The sequence below is a fragment of the Taudactylus pleione genome, unplaced genomic scaffold (genome assembly GCF_031769625.1).
Source record: "Taudactylus pleione unplaced genomic scaffold, aTauple2 ptg000671l, whole genome shotgun sequence".
Lineage (NCBI taxonomy): Eukaryota > Metazoa > Chordata > Amphibia > Anura > Myobatrachidae > Taudactylus > Taudactylus pleione.
In genome coordinates, this window is record NW_028285073.1 from 10,124,520 (window position 1) to 10,145,371 (window position 20,852).

General features: G+C 43.4%; 1 protein-coding gene across 1 annotated transcript in view; it reads right to left on the reverse strand.

Moving 5' to 3' along the window:
- Window positions 1-19,784, reverse strand: part of LRRC47 (leucine rich repeat containing 47) — a 38,495-nt gene extending 18,711 nt beyond the window's left edge. Inside the window, exons 1-4 of the mRNA XM_088455763.1 lie at window positions 19,073-19,784; window positions 16,395-16,841; window positions 11,295-11,411; window positions 5,182-5,297 (exon numbers count right to left, since the gene is read on the reverse strand). Coding sequence (XP_088311889.1) covers window positions 5,182-5,297; window positions 11,295-11,411; window positions 16,395-16,841; window positions 19,073-19,702 — 1,310 coding nt within the window. The 5' untranslated portion in view covers window positions 19,703-19,784. The remainder of the gene's footprint in view (window positions 1-5,181; window positions 5,298-11,294; window positions 11,412-16,394; window positions 16,842-19,072) is intronic.
- Window positions 19,785-20,852: the final 1,068 nt, after the last annotated feature.

Sequence of the window (20,852 nt, forward strand, 5' to 3'; positions counted from 1 at the left end):
GGCGCTGTTCAATTTGCATTGAATTGAATCAAGCGTGACTAAAAGTTCTCCTCAGAAAAACAAGGTCATTATTTTAGATCAAAAACTAAATATAATCTACACCAGGTGTGGCCGGACTTTTGTGACCTGGGAGCTACTTTTTGTTCACTTACTTAGCAGTGATCCATCAGCGCCAATGGGCCTGATTGAAAGGTGGACCCTATGCCGATGTTTGCGCCGTTTAGCAATTTTTGTTACTGCAAAATCTCCTAACTGTACAATGGCTATCGCAGTTGCTTATGGGATCGCTGGCATTAGAGGCGGTGACTGCATATTTTTGCAGATGTAACAAATCGCAGCCGTGCGTACCTCTGTATCAAGCTCACAGGCGCTATGCGTCACACAAGAGCACTGAGTTTGTTTTCCCGACAGCCCTCTCATACATAAAATACAGTAGTATTATACCACAGCTCTCACATACATAATATACAGTAGTATTATATTACAGCTCTCACATACATGTACAGTAGTATTATACCACAGTTCTCAAATACATAATATACAGTAATATACTACAGCTCATACATAAAATACAGTAGTATACTACAGCTCTCATACATAATATACAGTAGTATTCTACTACAGCTCACATTAATAAACAGTAGTATTCTACCACAGCTCTCACATACATAATATACAGTAGTATTCTACCACAGCTCACATTAATATACAGTACTATTCTACCACAGCTCTCACATACATAATATACAGTAGTATTCTACCACAGCTCACATTAATATACAGTAGTATTCTACCACAGCTCTCACATACATAATATACAGTACTATTCTACCACAGCTCACATTAATATACAGTACTATTCTACCACAGCTCACATTAATATACAGTACTATTCTACCACAGCTCTCACATACATAATATACAGTAGTATTCTACCACAGCCCACATTAATATACAGTAGTATTCTACTACAGCTCACATTAATATACAGTAGTATTCTACCACAGCTCTCACATACATAATATACAGTACTATTCTACCACAGCTCACATTAATATACAGTACTATTCTACCACAGCTCTCACATACATAATATACAGTAGTATTCTACCACAGCCCACATTAATATACAGTAGTATTCTACCACAGCTCACATTAATATACAGTACTATTCTACCACAGCTCTCACATACATAATATACAGTAGTATTCTACCACAGCTCACATTAATATACAGTAGTATTCTACCACAGCTCTCACATACATAATATACAGTAGTATTCTACCACAGCTCTCACATACATAATATACAGTAGTATTCTACCACAGCTCACATTAATATACAGTAGTATTCTACCACAGCTCTCACATACATAATATACAGTAGTATTCTACCACAGCTCACATTAATATACAGTAGTATTCTACCACAGCTCTCACATACATAATATACAGTAGTATTCTACCACAGCTCACATTAATATACAGTAGTATTCTACCACAGCTCTCATACATAATATACAGTAGTAATCTACCACAGCTCTCACATACATAATATACAGTAGTATTCTACCACAGCTCTCACATACATAATATACAGTAGTATTCTACCACAGCTCTCACATACATAATATACAGTAGTATTCTACCACAGCTCACATTAATATACAGTAGTATTCTACCACAGCTCTCACATACATTATACAGTAGTATTCTACCACAGCTCACATTAATATACAGTAGTATTCTACCACAGCTCTCATACATAATATACAGTAGTAATCTACCACAGCTCTCACATACATAATATACAGTAGTATTCTACCACAGCTCTCACATACATAATATACAGTAGTATTCTAACACAGCTCTCACATACATAATATACAGTAGTATTCTACCACAGCTCTCACATACATAATATACAGTAGTATTCTACCACAGCTCTCACATACATAATATACAGTAGTATTCTACCACAGCTCTCACATACATAATATACAGTAGTATTCTACCACAGCCCACATACATAATATACAGTAGTATTCTACCACAGCTCTCACATACATAATATACAGTAGTATTCTACCACAGCTCACATTAATATACAGTAGTATTCTACCACAGCTCTCACATACATAATATACAGAAGTATTCTACCACAGCTCACATTAATATACAGTAGTATTCTACCACAGCTCTCACATACATAATATACAGTAGTATTCTACCACTGCTCACATTAATATACAGTAGTATTCTACCACAGCTCTCATACATAATATACAGTAGTATTCTACCACAGCCCACATTAATATACAGTAGTATTCTACCACAGCTCTCACATACATAATATACAGTAGTATTCTACCACAGCTCACATTAATATACAGTACTATTCTACCACAGCTCTCACATACATAATATACAGTAGTATTCTACCACAGCTCTCACATACATAATATACAGTAGTATTCTACCACAGCTCACATTAATATACAGTACTATTCTACCACAGCTCTCACATACATAATATACAGTACTATTCTACCACAGCTCACATTAATATACAGTACTATTCTACCACAGCTCATACATAATATACAGTAGTATTCTACCACAGCCCACATTAATATACAGTAGTATTCTACTACAGATCACATTAATATACAGTAGTATTCTACCACAGCTCTCACATACATAATATACAGTACTATTCTACCACAGCTCACATTAATATACAGTACTATTCTACCACAGCTCTCACATACATAATATACAGTAGTATTCTACCACAGCCCACATTAATATACAGTAGTATTCTACCACAGCTCACATTAATATACAGTAGTATTCTACCACAGCTCTCATACATAATATACAGTAGTATTCTACCACAGCTCACATTAATATACAGTAGTATTCTACCACAGCTCTCACATACATAATATACAGTAGTATTCTACCACAGCTCACATTAATATACAGTAGTATTCTACCACAGCTCTTACATACATAATATACAGAAGTATTCTACCACAGCTCACATTAATATACAGTAGTATTCTACCACAGCTCTCACATACATAATATACAGTAGTATTCTACCACAGCTCACATTAATATACAGTAGTATTCTACCACAGCTCTCACATACATTATACAGTAGTATTCTACCACAGCTCACATTAATATACAGTAGTATTCTACCACAGCTCTCATACATAATATACAGTAGTATTCTACCACAGCTCTCATACATAATATACAGTAGTATTCTACCACAGCCCACATTAATATACAGTAGTATTCTACCACAGCTCTCACATACATAATATACAGTAGTATTCTACCACAGCTCTCACATACATAATATACAGTAGTATTCTACCACAGCTCTCACATACATAATATACAGTAGTATTCTACCACAGCTCTCACATACATAATATACAGTAGTATTCTACCACAGCTCTCATACATAATATACAGTAGTATTCTACCACAGCCCACATTAATATACAGTAGTATTCTACCACAGCTCTCACATACATAATATACAGTAGTATTCTACCACAGCTCTCACATACATAATATACAGTAGTATTCTACCACAGCTCACATTAATATACAGTAGTATTCTACCACAGCTCTCACATACATTATATACAGTAGTATTCTACCACAGCCCACATTAATATACAGTAGTATTCTACCACAGCTCTCACATACATAATATACAGTAGTATTCTACCACAGCTCTCATACATAATATACAGTAGTATTCTACCACAGCTCTCACATACATAATATACAGTACTATTCTACCACAGCTCTCACATACATAATATACAGTAGTATTCTACCACAGCTCACATTAACATACAGTAGTATTCTACCACAGCTCACATTAATATACAGTACTATTCTACCACAGCTCTCACATTAATATACAGTAGTATTCTACCACAGCTCTCACATTAATATACAGTAGTATTCTACCACAGCTCACAAATATTGTAGTATTCTACCACAGCTCATACATAAGATACAGTAGTATTCTACAACTGCTCTCACATACATAAAATACAGTAGTATTAAATTATTGACAAGCCCAAAAAATAAAACATATATAATACATCCAGTCATTTTGAGGTGTACAGCGTTGCCACAAATCTGCAATCTCTTACATTCCCCTCCATACCATAAACTTGTAATAAACTGTATTATCACCACTGCTTAATATTAAAGGGTGGACTAGTTTAAAAAAAGAAATCACTCAGTGGTGGTGTGCGCGGTAGGGAGTGGCATGGTACAGCAGGAGTAGGCTGTGCGCTGGCAGTCACCCTGCAGCCCCTTTACCACACATAACACAATCACTCCCCACACACTACATCTCTGGGAGCGGCTCCGGCACTTGTAGATAGTTTGCTGCTATCAGTTCGGGGAGGGGATGTGCTTAGCGTTGTGGGGAGCCTATGTGCTGGTGGGACAGCAGCTTCCCGTGACACTCAGCGTGGTCTATGAGGCCAGGCGGACAGCAGCAACGGGCTACTTACAGCGTGTGGGTAATATCAGAACGTCACCCGCACGCTGCACTACTGGGAGCTGGGCTTCTGAGGCTCCAGAAGCAGTTTCAGGCTTATTTTACTTCAGTTGGTCGCGATCTACTGGCAGATGCCCCGTAAGGTACCAGTGGATCGCGATCTACCTTTTGGCCAGGTCTGATCTACACTGACTGATATGGCCAATATATCTGGTGCCCTTCGGCCAGTTTGTACCAGCGATATGTCTGTACAACGTCGTTCAGACATATCGCGACGGCTGTGCTGCACAGCCGATGGTAGATATATCTGCCCATAGGGCAGTATGTACTGCAGCAGAAGCCATGGGGAAGGGGGCGCGGTATCCACGGCCAGATGGCAGAAACGGACGTTCAGTGTGTATGAATGACCATCATCTGCAGATATATCTGTGCAGTGTGTAACCACCTTAAAGTTTAAAATGAAAAGCAAATATTTTCAGGCAATATTAATGAAGTGCGAGCAGAAACAGGTTCACAAACTAAAAGGTTGCTGAGACCGCAAAGGATCCAGCCCTGCCAGTAACAGGCTGCAGTTAGTCAATATACCCCAGCAGCCAGACCATCAGACAGCAGCCTGACAGTAAGACACGACTAACCTGTGAAGTCCGGACACGTTCTGGCGTTTTCTCTGCTTTCTTTGCTCCTCGGCCTCAAACTGCAGCTGTCGGACAAGCTCCTTCGCAATTATTTCCTTGCGATTCAATGGTATAATCTGTAAAGAATGGAAAATCAGCATGTACATACAAGTCAGATATCCCTTCAGTAGGATTAACAAAGTAACACTGAGAAATATACTAAGAATTTTGCCTGAATCTGTTTTAACCCTTAGAATTGTTTGGAGCCATGAAAGGATATCTGGTATATAGATTTATGTTCTACCTCTGAGCAGGGTGTTTCTACCACATCTGGATAAACTCTGGACTCGATCAAAGAGATCATACACGCCAATGTCATCACATAAAGCATTCCCACCCCAAGCTACTGTATTGTGGAAAGAGCATTACACCTTTGTGAAGTTGGAAAGGGAACTCTGGCCGAGCACAGAACTCTGACTGCCCTCAGATAATAGGCAACTTCCTATATCAACCATATTGGTCTCTAAATATTTCCATTAAGTGAAAACAGAGGGAACAAATACATAAGAATACAGCAGTCCCTTTATACCAGACTACGTGCTCATGAGGACAGACGGAAAGCCAGGTAAGTGTCTACAGGGTTTTGACTGCACTTGTTAAATATTAACTATCAGTCCTACGGATTAGGGCCGCACAATGTAGGATTAGGCGGAAATCATTAAGCATTACACAAACTGGTTATTTCAGGTTCTGCATGACCAGGCAGCCTAAGATGCAAGCAGATAGCAAAACCACAGTACACATACGTCCTGCACGTGTCAAAAAGGGCTAGGTTAATACATGCAGGAGAAGAAGCACAGAGAGCACGTGGGGAGGGGGGCGACAAGAACGTAATTTTATAGAGCCTGGATTTTTAATTACCTGTATACAGTATAAGATTTTATGTGATGTGAAATACACAAAACTGACTTTTCTGCAATGCTGCAGGACAAAGGGTCTCAGGTGTGAATTGGGTGGTTCACCACACAAGCCCAAACCACTGGTATAATATGTGCTAAGTTTCTGTATCTGTAGATAAGTGACTTAGCAACAACGTAGTAAACACATCCCTACTACAACATGAGGTATACGGGACGGCGGCCAGGTATTTGTAAATGGTTCCTTGTTTATGAAGAGATGTGCGATCAGATCCAGCTTGTACCTGTCAGCATTGATTTTGCGGTATAACAAATTAAGTCATCATCATATAAAAAAGGTATTATAATTTTCTGAGGAAACTTTACTGTTCTAACCCGCAATACACATAGGAGCTAATAATCTGCTGCAGTTCTGTTTAGCACCAAATTCCTACTTTCCTCTGATCACACTAATGAAGTGATGGTAGTAACAAGGTTACACGTATTACTTTAAGCTAAGGGTCTATTGATTTGAAACAATGTGTGTGTCACCTGGATCTCTATGGTAGTCTTGCACAGAAGGAAGGTATCAGTAGGGTATATAACTGGGAATTATTCACACTGTAACTGAGGTGCTGGATGCACATTTTTACTTTCGAATTCAAAGGACAATTTAATAAATGTTTCATAAACAAGCAACAGAATGAAAAAGTTACAAACTAGATAAAAGGAACATAAAAAAAATGTAAGCTTTACAAGATGAAAGTAATTGGGGAATCGTGGCGATTCAATTCAGCGTGGTGCTGAATAGCCCGGGAAAGAAGTTCCCAGAGCTAGTCAATTCAGCGCGCTGCTAAGTCTGACTACAGAATTGCTGTTAGCACCCTCCTGATGTGCGAGCAGAAATCCAACTTACGGCCAGGCGCGAGGAGTTTTCCTGCTTAGCGAAGCGCTAATAGATGCATGGCCGGAGTGCTGAATTTGATAGCTCCAGAAGCTCCTTCCCGGGGCTATTCACCATCACGCTGAATTGAATCACCACCATAGGGTCTAAGAATGTTCTGAACTGTATGAAACCTGTAGTCACCATGATTGACAGGTGGAAATAAGATGATCACAGAGGAGTGGTTCTGTATTAGCATCTCATGCAGAGAGGGCCTAATTCAGCAAGGAACGCAAGTGAGAGCACACACACTCGGCCGATGCTTTCACACTGTCCATGCATCGCACTGCGCGTGCTAGCCAGTGCGATCGGGTAAGGGTACGCAGACTGCTCGCAGTGTGTATGCAAACCCTTCCGATATTGATTGACAGGAAGTGCCGCTTGTGGGGGGTGGTCTGGCGAACGCAAGGGTGCCTGTGCGTTGGGGGGCGTGCATAATTAAGGCAATGCAGCGGCATACGCAGCCAGACAACACAATGCACGCAGGAAGTGGCCAAAATCCTGCACAACATCAGGTCAACCTCTACTGTGCGTATGGTTCCAATGGTTCTCGATATTACCGATGCCTCAGCTGTCTTATGGACTACTCGGGCTTTGAGTAAAGGGAAGTGGGCGGCGTGGAATAGTGCTGGGCCTCTGCATCTTATGCTGCGGTTGCTGTGCGTATGCATTGATTAGCGTATACACACAGCAGCCAAGTGCGTGCATTCACTCACTTGTGTACCTTGCTGAATCAGGCCCAGAGTCCTGCTAACTAATCTCATACATCGTACATGCTGTGTGGCATCGTGTGTGACCTATTCTCCTAAAGCCCCTTATCCAAGCTGTCCTATGACGTGATTTTAAATGCAGGGACTGAGTAAGAAAACCCAGGCTTACAAAGGAGCTTGGAAAGCGTTTGGTGCTACCGGCGTGAAACAACATAAACAAAAACACAGACGATAGCTACCACGGAGGCATAAAGGGAGAAGTCCAGCTCAAATTGCCCTGAAAACCGGGTCAGTTTTCTTTCAATTTCATTTATTACGTCAAAAATTGTCGTCTAATTTGTATTCATAAAATAGCTAAGGCATTAAAGGGACATAAGGATGTTAGACACCCTCCTATGCTAAAGCTGCATTTGACAGTTATTGGTAAAAGATTGTTGGCAAGATGTCCACTTGTCTTTTTGCATCAACTCCTCGCAAAAATAGGCAGAAAGGTGACCCAATAAGGTTCCCATTAGTAATGCTCTGGATGTATGTAATATGGAATTTCATATGGAAGAGCATTCACACCACAATCTCCCTGCAAAAGTTTGATTTGCGGGTGCCATCCCCACCTGCGGGTCGAAGTGTCCCATGTGTGGGGAAAACTGCGGTGTAGCGGTCACCATCGGTGAAGGGCATGTGCCCGGCATCCATTCACACTGACCGCAGCACTTGTGGGCACGCCCCCAAAAGTGATGAAGAGGCGTATCTTTCCCTTGGCCATGCCTTCTCTTGGGGTGTGCGCAGATGTGCCCTTAGTGAACATTATAGCCGTTTCCTCATACATCTAGCCTCAATACACCACGCAGCGCGACTTGCCTGACGTGAGTGAGCCGCCAGGTCCCAGGCTACTTTGCTAGCGTTGGGCATCTTTTTTCGCCAAAAATGCTTTTAAGTCACAATGTGATGCAACTAGCATGCACCAGCAGACTCTGCTGATTAATTTAACATGTGACACTTGTATATCTGTGTGCACCAGAGTGTATGTGAAGCGCGACAGTAGCTGTAAAGAAAAAAGCTCCAGCCGCTACATGCTAGCACTTCGTTTACAGATTCAGAGACTCAGCCGCATTCAGATATACACTACCGTCCAAAAGTTTGGGGTCACTTACAAATTTCATTATATTTTAAAGAAAAGCTCTGTTTTTTCAATGAAGATTACATTAAATTAATCAGAAATTCACTATATATTGTTAATGTGTTAAATTACTATACTAGCTGCAAACTTCTGGTTTTTAAAGGAAAATCTACATAGGTGTATAGAGGCCCATTTCCAGCAAACATCACTCCAGTGTTCTAATGGTACATTGTGTTTGCTAAGCGCGTTAGAAGACTAATGGATGATTAGAAAACTATTAAAAACCCTTGTGCAATTATGTTAGCACAGCTGAAAATGGGTTTGCTCATTAGAGAAACTATAAAACTGGCCTTCCTTTGAGCTAGTTGAGTATCTGGAGCATCACATTTGTCGGTTCGATTACACTCTCCAAATGGCCAGAAAGAGAACTTTCATGTGAAACTCGAGTGTCTATTCTTGTTCTTAGAAATGAAGGCTATTCCATGCAAGAAATTGCCAAGAAACTGAACATTTCCTACAACGGTGTGTACTACTCCCTTCAGAGAACAGCACAAACAGGCTCTAACCAGAGTAGAAAGAGAAGTGGGAGGCCTCGGTGCACAACTGTGCAAGAAGGCAAGTACATTAGAGTCTCTAGTTTGAGAAATAAACGTCTCACAAGTCCTCAACTGGCAGCTTCATTAAATGGTACCCGCAAAACGCCAGTGTCAAAGTCTACAGTGAAGAGGCGACTCCGGGATGCTGGCCTTCTAGGCAGATTGGCAAAGAAAAAGCCATAACTGAGACTGGCCAGTAAAATGAAAAGATTAATATGGGCAAAAGAACACAGACACTGGACAGAGGAAGATTGGAAAAAAGTGTTATGGACAGACAAATCGAAGTTTGAGGTGTTTGGATCACACAGAAGAATATTTGTGAGACGCAGAACAAGTGAAAAGATGCTGGAAGAGTGCCTGACGCCATCTGTCAAGCATGGTGGAGGTAATGTGATGGTCTGGGGCTGCTTTGGTGCTGGTAAAGTGGGAGATTTGTACAAGGTAAAAGGGATTTTGAATAAGGAAGTCTATCACTCCATTTTGCAACGCCATGCCATACCCTGTGGACAGCGCTTGATTGGAGCCAATTTCCTCATCTAACAGGACAGTGACCCATAGCACACTTCCAAATTATGCAAGAACTATTTAGGGAAGAAGCAGGCAGCTGGTATTCTGTCTGTAATGGAGAGGCCAGCACAGTCACCAGATCTCAAACCCCATTGAGCTGTTGTGGGAGCAGCTTGACCATATGGTACGCAAGAAGTGCCCATCAAGCCAACCCAACTTGTGGGGTGCTTCAGGCGTGGGGTGAAATTTCTTCACATTACCTCAACAAATTAACAGCTAGAATGCCAGAGGTCTGCAATGCTGTAATTGCTGCAAGAGGAGCATTCTTTGACGAAAGCAAAAGTTTGAAGAACAAAATTATTATTTCAAATAAAAATCATTATTTCTAGCCTTGCCAATGTCTTGACTATATGTTCTATTCATTTTGCAACTCATTTGATAAAAGTCAGTTTTCATGTAAAACACGTAATTGTCTAGGTGACCCCAAACTTTTGAGCGGTAGTGTACAAGTGCCGCATATCACATTACTCAGCAGAATCTGCTGGTGCTTCCTAGACACATTGCATTGCGACTTCGATGCATGTTTTGCAAAAAAGCCGCCCGGCGCTAGCAGAGTCTCACAGGACCTGTCGCGCCAAGAGGGGCCGTTTAGCACGACTGCGGCAAAGACGTATAAAGGACACGTCTGTATAAAAACATTAAAAATAATAATTATTGAATATTTTTGTACGGATTTGAGTTATAGGGCGCTCCGACCCTTCCCTACTGTATGGATACTTATCTCTCACTATATTTATATTTGCATTATACATGATTTTACAACGATCACACCCATGTTTTTGGTTTGCTTCTTGTGTTAGTATTAATATTCAAATGCTCCCATGAGCTATAGGTTGTATCCCCACCCACATCTTCTCCTGCATGTCGGCAAGCACCCAGTGTATGTGAGGTGGGAAAGTTGGTTCCTATACCCTAGACCAGGACTGGACCATCTGTAGTTCTCCAGCTGTTGTGAAACTACAGTTCAAAACATGCTTTATCAGCTGTTCGATGGGAGGGTATGCTTGGACTTGTAGTCTCACAACAGCTGCTGGAGAGCCACTGGTTGGCCAGGCATGCACAAGACTAAAGACTATACCATTAAAACAAGTAGGAGGTACAAAAATAAATAAATAAAATTAATTATATCTCCACAGTGTCTACCATTAATCTAAAGAATATCGGTCAAACAAAAAAAAAAAAAAAAAGTTAGTATTAAATATGTCAAACCAACAATTTTGTATTTCTGGCCAATAATACCGACTAGACCATCCAGCTAATGTAGAAACGGGCGATTCCTCACAAATTAGAAGCATAAAAGCTCACCTTGGACTCTTTGGGTGGTCTGGCATCATATAACAGCGGCCCCTTCACCAACTGCAGGTCATGGGTGGCAATGGTCGCTAATGTCCTTTTATCACAGAGGTCTTCATGGAGCTTGGTCTAAAATGATTCCAACAAGGTTATTTGCAATTTCCAAGTCATATATAAAACAAATACGCAACAGGATCACTGCTCACTATAGAAACAGGAGATATGGCCTTGAGATCTAAAGGCCCCCCATACATGGTGCGACTGCACCGAGAGAGGTGATAGGGGGATCAGTCTTCCAACATATCGGGCGGGTCCGCACACGGTGCGATTGGGTGGCCGACCGCCTGATTTACCGGCTCCCCTCTGTCTCACCCGCATAGCAATCCATGGGATCGCACATCGCATCCCCTGATTTCATGGTCTTGCAGACAGATCAGAGGGTGCGATGTACGACCCCATGGGAGTGAGCTTCGGCCAGATATCAGGGCCAGACACTGTGCGATTGGGTGGCCGACCGCCTGATATACCGGCTCCCCTCTTTCTCACCCGCATAGCAATCCATGGAATTGAACATCGCATCCCCTGATTTCATGGTTTGCAGACAGATCAGGGGGTGCGATGTATGATCCCGCGGGAGCGAGCTCGGCCAGATATCAGGGCCATACACTGTGCAACATAGCAGGCAAATCGCACCAATCAGTTGGATCGCCTGCTATATCGCCCCGTGTATGGGGGCCTTAAGAAGCATCTATCACCTGTGTGCTAAACCAATAATAGATTCTCTAATGAACACCCAGTGACATCATGGAGGCCGCAATTCATGGAGGACCGGCTTCTTGTGTGTCTGTAAGCTGCATTCTCACAGCCTATTGGTTCAGCACACAGACTGGTGACTGCAATGTCTCCTTCCTACTGCTACGCATTGATGTACTAAGTGTAGTAGACTGGCTTCAGCTATAAGGAGATGCAAGTGACAAATAATGCAGAAAGTTGCTGAACGAGGAAAGGTGCATCTGGGACAGACAGACATCATGTTATATAGCTGTTAATCAGAATGATGTTTATCACGGTCACAGCCTGTATTAAAAAAAAAATAAAATGGTGTAATATAAAAATAAAATGAAAAAAAATCTAATGCTATGAATAGTCAAGAATTCCCACTTAAGCTGGGTACACACTGGGCGATATATCAGCCTTTAAATCAAATGGCGATATATATCGTAAGCGTGTTGGCTGGTGTGTAACCCTGTCGTCGTTCACAGACATATCGCATCGGATGTGCAGCATGATTTATCTGCAGATATATCTGTGCATCTGTTGGTGTGTACAGGTGACTTGCCGATTGCCCGTACAGGCAAATTTAAATGTCCGCCCAGTTGTGATATCATGCCTGACACATCGGGCGGCTGATTGGTAAGTGCATATACACTTTACCAATCGTCAGATAGGTTGGCCAAACGATCAACCCTTCGACCTAGTGTGTACCCAGCATTAGAATACATGTTATGTGAACACATTAAAAAAGCAGCTTTGCTACTTAGGCGTTTGCTAAATATGATTATCTGATCTGAAAGTAAAAATGGTATCTGCCACAATGGAAGTTAATGTGGATTTTAATATGAAAAGTGAGGATAAACACTTATTTGAATGTCGTCTTCCCGCTAGGCTGTTTTAGCAGGGCACCCCGCTGCCCTCAGCCTGCGGTTGCCGTCTTCATGCGCGGGTCACAGTGTCCCGCGGGTGGGGAAATGTGCATGCTCCAGACATCTATTCTCCCTGCCAGCAGCGCTTGGGGGCTGCCCGGCGGGTCCCTAAGTGCCGAGCACGCTCCCCAAAAGTGACGAAAAGGGTGACGCTTCTTATAGACGTGCCCCCTTTTCAATGGCCACGCCCCCTTTTTGGTGGCATGCCCGCCTTCGGCGCACGCGGCAGTGCCTTCTCTAGCTCCGGCGCCCTGCCTGCCGCTGGAGCTAGAGAGAACACTATGAATGCCAAAATATTGGCCACTTTTTGGGTAGTTCAGGGTGATTTCTCCACTCTCATGCGCTTCACACAGATCGCACACTGCACAACTAACTTGAGACCTGCTGTTTCGAATTGAGTTGCAAGGGATCTCCGGAATGCGCTTCATGAAAATATCCCGCGAGCACAGGATCCGCGGCTAACTGAATTAGCCCCTAAATATGTAACGTACATTGGATGGGCACTCTGCTACGCCCTAACATACATACTGCATAGAAATAATTTTGTAATTCAGTGCAAACAGTTCACACAGGAAATAATAGAGACACGTATTGTATAAATCAAGCAAATCTAGATTTAGCAGTGTGCATAAGACAGTAGTCCCCAATCTTTCAGTACTGTAGAGCAACAGAACTAATTTTTGGTTAAAATATCATGAGCATGAATAAATAGCATTTAAAAATATAAAAAAAGTACATATAGTATGTGTCACTTGAAATAGAATACACACAATATCCCCAATAATTGGGTTAACTTAGCTTTCTACTTGTTCCTCTTACCCTGTCCAGTCTGACATTGCTGCCATCCAGTGGGCATTGGACGACATTACATTTCACGGTAAAAGCAGGAAGATGTGTATTAATGGATAAATAATAATGGTGGGTATAAATTAAGTTATTTATATAAACGCACACAAATTCTGCAGCAGAGAATAGTCATTCACATAAGCCCCTGCCCCAGATGAGCTTACAATCTATATCCCCTACTACATGTACACACACAAACTACAGTTAATTTTCATTTGTCAGACACCTTTTAACCTACAAGCACGAGAACATACAAACTCTACACAGGCCTTGGTGAGAATCGAATCCAGCACCTCAGTGCTTGCGAGGCAGCAAGCTAATCGTTGTGCCACAACATTAAACCCCACAAAATACAACCCTATGCCGGCCTCCATAACCCCCTCACTGAATGCCCCTTACCTTTCTACACTCTTAAATTAGAGTTGGCATAATGCGTGGCAGATGGCTCTATTATGTGTCAGAGGAAACAACTCATTACAGCTTTCTGCTGCCATATACACCAAAGCCTAACCCGCCAGGCGCAGCACTGCACAGAGAAGTACAAAATATCCTGAGTCACGCAGGCCCTGCTCCCAAGGGATTAGGCTACATGGCTTTATGTGAAGACCTGGTACTTGGGGCTTCCCAAGCCCTTTGTTTATAGACAGCAGCCAGGTATTACAACAGTTAATGCACAGTATAAGTAAATATTCCACAAATGATGATAACACCTAGCCATCTAAACCGTTGTTTTTTGTTTACTTCTAATTAGAAGGTTGTAGAATATTTACTGTGCACATCAACAGACATCCTGGTACAATATATCAAAGAAAAAAAAAAAAAAGGAGAGACCAGATGCACCATACAACCATTATTATAGATCATATACGAGGTTTTTGCCCGAAATTTGGACAAAGTTATGAGCTTACCCACCAACGTCAAGGTAACCTCATTGGGCAAGTCCCTAACACTATGGTGGTTCATGTCTGGGGCGTCCAGCACCCCCAAACCATCCCAGCCAAACCAGCTCAGGGCACCACACAAAATAAAAAATAGCAGTGAAGTGTTAGGTAAGAAAGTGGCTGCTTAGGCCCATATTCAATTCGCTTTGCGTCCGCAATAAAGTTTTGCCTGCCTGACTGTTCGCCGACATTGCGTGTTTGGGACGCTAAAACTTATCTTGCGCGTCCCCGCTATTCGTCCTATTTAATTTCGCGAAAACGGCAAGCGGCGAATTCAGAATAGGCGGAAAGTTCAGTCAGAAATGGGGAAATCAGCCTGTACCCCCCAAATAAGATGCACTAACATTGGGGATCAATGCAGATGTGTTCCAATAGCCCTAATAAAACTAATAGCTTCTTATTAGCGTCTTTGCACAAGTGGTGAAGAATGGCATTAAGCAGTATTTTTGGGTGAAAATAAGTAGTCCTGTCAAATTTGGGGTACTTGAAATGGGTATTAGCATATTTTAAAGTCTCTAAAGTGAAGTTTAAAAAACAAAACAAAAAAAAACAAAAAAAAAAAAAACGTGAAAAACGCACCTGCAATCATAAAAACACCTGACCCATCCTTGCAGACCCCAAAGAAGTCTATTTCGCTAGTTTTTATGCTTATCCCTCCCACTTTGTGCTTTTTCGCCCCCAAATTGAAAGTACTTTTTTGGGATGTTTTTTTTTTTTTTCAGGATTTTTTGACACAGTTGTCCTTTCGGGGTCTGTCCCAAGGGTTCTGAGTGGTTTCCCCAGCTTTGCACCCCAAAATAAAAATATTGCACTTTTCACCTGCTATTCAGAGGCGAATCTTTTTCGCCTATTACATTGCATTGACTGTCCGTGTAGGCGAAAAGTTGCTGGAAATGAATACGGCGATAAGTTTCGACCACGCGAAAACCGATCGGCGATACTTTTTTGCGTATAATTGAATACGGCCCTTAGTGTTGAAAGTGTTAGAAAAATGAAAAATAAATGTAACCCAATAAAAAAACAAAGAGTGATATAAAGTGTTAAAATAAGTGTTAAGTGGTGATGCCCCAAAGTCGTCCAGCCAGAGTAGTTCAAGGGGCCCCTAGGAAGAGCTAGGGTGTGCAGTCTGGGCCCCCTACCCCTAAAATATACAATATATCAAAGCAAGTTGATATACAATGTAAGATGACAAGCAGGCTATGGGGGATATTCAATTGGGACTGAGTCACCAAGACATCACGAGATATAGCCATTGTGGAGAACATTAACCGCCATGGCACCTGTATTTATTCACAGCAGCAGCACTGAAGAGTGTGAGTCACAGGCTACAGGCTGGTAATTTAAGTTACAGTGCAGGCGTACAATAGTGCTGTGCATTCAAACTTTTATGTTACATCAGGTATAGATGGAGCTTAAGGAGCATATTACCTAAAGACCAGTTTTTCAAAGCCACTTTGAGCCCAGATTTAAAAAGACAGTTGGGCTTGTTTTGAAGTGTATGGATGCGCCGTTTACATTGACTGGACAGGCAAAATGACAGGATCAACGTTAAAAAGTGACCACGTTCTCAGAAAATTAAACTGTCTATACATGGGGTTATACAGACTTATTATAGGAGTTACCTGTGCAGTTAAGAAGCGTTTCAGGGCATTTCCAGGCCTCAGGTTCATTCCTTTCACTACACAGCAGACAATATATGGACGTACATCTTTAATGTTTGCGGACACTGTGACAGTGAGGGGCGCTGGGTTCTCAGATATGTGCAGGACCCTCAGCATCATTTTATTCACCTCTTCCACCTCCTCTTCGCTCTCCTTTCGCTGCTTTTTCTTCTTTTTATCCTTAACCTCCTCTTTAACTGCACCATCGGCCTTGGTCTTCCCTTTCCCGGCTCCCCGGCCCCCGACCCTTAGATACTCCAGTATGGATTTGGTCTGGCAGCCATTAACCATCTTCTCCAGTCGTTTATCTTTCAGTTTGTTGCCTTTGAAGTTAATGTCCTTCAGTTTGGTGCAGTCTGCGAGCTCGTATGGGATCTCGGTGAGTCGATTATTGGAGAGGTCCAGACTCTAGTAGGAAGTAAAATAAAGGATTGTGTCAGATTGAAGTTTATAGCAGCTTTAGGATAAATTCATGCTGATATACGCAGAGGACAGCATGTAGTCTGTCTAATGTGATCTTTCACGTACTACTCCCCCTAGCCGCAGCCTGCGCCACAATTATTCCCCGGGCTCTGCTGCTTCTGTAATACAAACCAGCAAATTGATTATATTCACCACAGTAAAAAGGTGACGTGAGCTGAATGACCAATCGCAAACCATAGTCTATAATTCCAGTTTGTGATTGGTCCTTTCCCTTACCTCCTCTAGCCACCCGTCCAGGGTATTTCGGTGAAAGCGGTAAGAAAAAACAAACATGCCCATGGATCCAGCTACAAAAAGGAGCATATTGGTAACATTTTACAGAGTGTGGTAGTGCAGTTTTAAAGGTGTATTAATATTTTAGGAGCCAAGAGCATTACACCCTGTTCAACAAATCACCATTCTGAACTACGGTGGAATTCTCAGATGACATTATATTCAGATCAGACAGGACAGCGTATGCTACCTGGCAAAGGCCTGTCAGGGAAGTCCTCTGAATGGCTAGTGTGCTCTAATTAAATGTATGGGCTGCTCATGAGAGAGAGATTCTCCAAGTGGAATAGAACTACAAGTCCCAGCATCCAAATTCTGACGCTTGTCATTTCACATGAGATCAACATGTTGTCTAGACCACAAATCAAATCGAGAGATGGGGTGCGCAATGGTGACTATTAGCCTATCGACACCAATATTACTTTACAATAATGAAGCTACCTCTTGCCCACTCGTATTATTCCGGTCATTAGACTAGATTAAAGAGACGCGAGATCTATAGACATTTCTCCCTGTGCGGGTTTTTCCCTGGCAAATTCCTGTTACAGCAAAGAACAACCCCATGAAGAACTAAGGGGTCTATTTACAAAGGGGGCTTAGATGGAGATAAAGTACCAGCCAATCAGCTCCTGTCATTTTACAAACACAGCCTGTGACATGACAGTTAGCAGCTGATTGGCTGGTACTTTATCTCCATCCAAGGCTTAGTAAATAGACCCCTTTGCCTTGGATGGAGATAAAGCACCAGCCAATCGGCTCCTAACTGCCATGTCACAGGCTGTGGTTGAAAAATTACTGGAGCCAGTTGGTTGGTACTTTAAAGCTGCTTACGGAAGGTGCATACATACGATTTTTTGAACGATTATCGATAACGATATCGTACAAAAAAATCGTTCACTTTCTGATTTAAAACGATGAACGATTATCGTTCATGCGCGTTCACATTTGTAGTTTAGTCAGACTGACCAACTGAACGATTTTCATTAAGGGAATATTGTAGTTCAAAAAAATCGTTCATTACACTTTAAAAAAATCTGCCGAATAATCTGACAGAAAATCGTTCATAAAATTGTTGGAAACAAAATCATTGTGTGTGTGTGTATGCACATGTAATGATTTTCTAAATGACGATTTTAGTAAACAATTTTCGTTCATATTTTCAAGGTTAAAATGAACGAAAATCGTTTACTAAAACCGTTCATTTACCAAATGTAATGAACGATTTCTACAAACGAATATACTTCCCTTAATGAAAATCGTTCAGTTGGACAGTCAGAATGGACGATGAACTACTAACGTGAACGCGCATGGACAATTATCGTTCATCGTTGTACATCAGAAACTGAACAATTTTTTTAAACGATTGAACGATAACGATTAAATTATAGTTAAATCGTTGTGTGTCTACGCACCTTTAGAGTTAAACACTGCTTCTATGACCCTCGATCTACCAACCCCAATACCCCAAATAGCCAGGGTGGATGTTATGTACAGAAATGCCCATGGGATTCCCACGATCACATTACATGCCCAAACTGGTGTATACCTAGAAGCCTGTGCCAGCCGGAGAACACGCTGTCTGTCATATTACGCTTGACACCTCAAATACACAGCAGTTTTATAATGGGCCCCCAGTGTGAAGCCAGGGGCCACACCATTTAGTCACAGGGGAGATTTGGCAAATCTAGGGAGAGAGATAAAGTGAAGTCGCTCACAGCAACCAATCAGCTCCTGTCCTGTTTTTAGCACAGGCTGTAACATGACAGAAGCTGATTAGTTACTATGGGCAACTTCACAACTTTATTGCTCTCAAACATTTAATAAACCTCCGGAGTGTTCTAAACAAAGTAGCCGGAGCTCACAGGGGACAGCCGACAACTCAGTACCTTCAGCCCCGGCAGCAGCCCGATGCTCCCGTCCAGCTCCTGGATGAGGTTGTCGGCGGCGGAGATGGTGGCCAGCAGGGCGAGCTGGGGGCTGAGCACCCCCGGGGGAAGGGCGGTCACCAGGTTCCGGGACAGGTTGAGCCCGGCCAACTTAGTACAGTGCTCCAGCCCCGGGGGCAGCTCCCGCAGCCGGTTCCAGCTGACGTTCAGGCTGCAGAGCTCGGACAGGTGACTCAGCTCCGCCGGCAGCTCCACCAGCTGATTCCCGGACACGTCCAGCACCCGCAGGCCGCGCAGCTTCCCCAGGCCCGAGGGGAGGCTCTGCAGCGCGTTCCGGCAGAGGATGAGGCTCTGCAGGTGGGAGAGGAGGCCCAGGCCGGCCGGCACCTCCCGCAACTCCGCGCAGCCGCTCACCTCCAGGTGGTTGAGGAGGGTGAGGGAGAGGAGGCCGGCCGGGAGCTGCCCCCCGCACAACCGGAGCCGCTCATCCGCCGTCTGCAGCACCAGCTCCCGCCGCCTTTCCCGCTCCGCCCGCTGGATCTCCGGCCATTCCGCCGCCATCGCCGTACACACAGCAGCACACGTGGTGACCGGCAGCACAGCGCGACCAACCACAGGCCAAGGCGGCATCTTCCTTCAACATGACCAGCCAATCACAGAACAGGGCGGCTTCGTACTGCAGCCAGCCAGAGAGAGCACGGCTGTCTATTCCGGGAATGTGACCAGTCAATGACAGAGCGAGGCGGACACTTTCCGTCACGTCTTCAACCAATCACAGCGTGTCGTGTACTTGGAGTGAACACCGCCACCAGGTGTCGCTGCTACGGAGCTGTGAAAGTGCAGAGCCGGATTTAGGGCCTAAGGGCCTGATTCAGAGCCGCTCCTAAGCAGCCGCTCGTTAGCTCCGAGCGATGTTTGCCCAACTGCGCATGCGTACGGATCGTTATACGCATGCGCGAACCAGTCAGTGCAGTCGAAATTCATATACTCGCAAAATAGCGAATGCCTGATAATTTGAGTGACAGAAAGAGGCGTATGTGGGTGGTAACAGGGGAAGGTGCTTGAAAACGGGGAGTGGAGATCCGATCGCAGGCATGCTTAAAGGTCAAAACGGGCGTTTTATGGGTGTGCATAATTAAAACAGCAGCGTCATTGAGCACGTAACTGGGTTATTTTATAGCCAGAACTGCTCGCAAAATTGTGGTAGCAAAAACCAACCACAAGAATAGCGAGCAGCTCATACCCTGGTCGATGTACTCGATTAATAAATAGCGGATATGACGTAGGATGCGAGCGGCCAGGGGGCGTAGTTTCCCAAAAAACGACCGCAAGTTTTGTTCGCTCGTTCAGACCTAGAGGCGTGAACAGACCGCAAAGAGCGAACGGTTCATTTGAATAGCCACCCCTTTTTTTTGAACGAACGATCGCAAATAGCGACCGGCTCTGAATCAGGCCCTAAGTCAGACCCGCTCACGAGCGTAGGACGCTCGCCAGCGGGTCGATGGTGCCCTAATGCGCATGCGCACAACGGAGGGAGCTCCATCGTGTGCATGCGCGAGACCCACATAGCGACAGCCAAGCTGTCGCTACGGGTCTCGCACCAAAGGGGGCGTGCTGTCGATGCTGGTGACTGACAGCACGCCCCCTTTGGTGGGCGCGCCGGGGGCGTGGCTGCCAGACGGAGGCGTTCCCATGGGAACGCCTACCGTCTAGGTCCGGCCCCACTGACATCACAAGTGATGTCGGTGGGAGTGATTTTGGCTCTGATAGAGCCAAAATT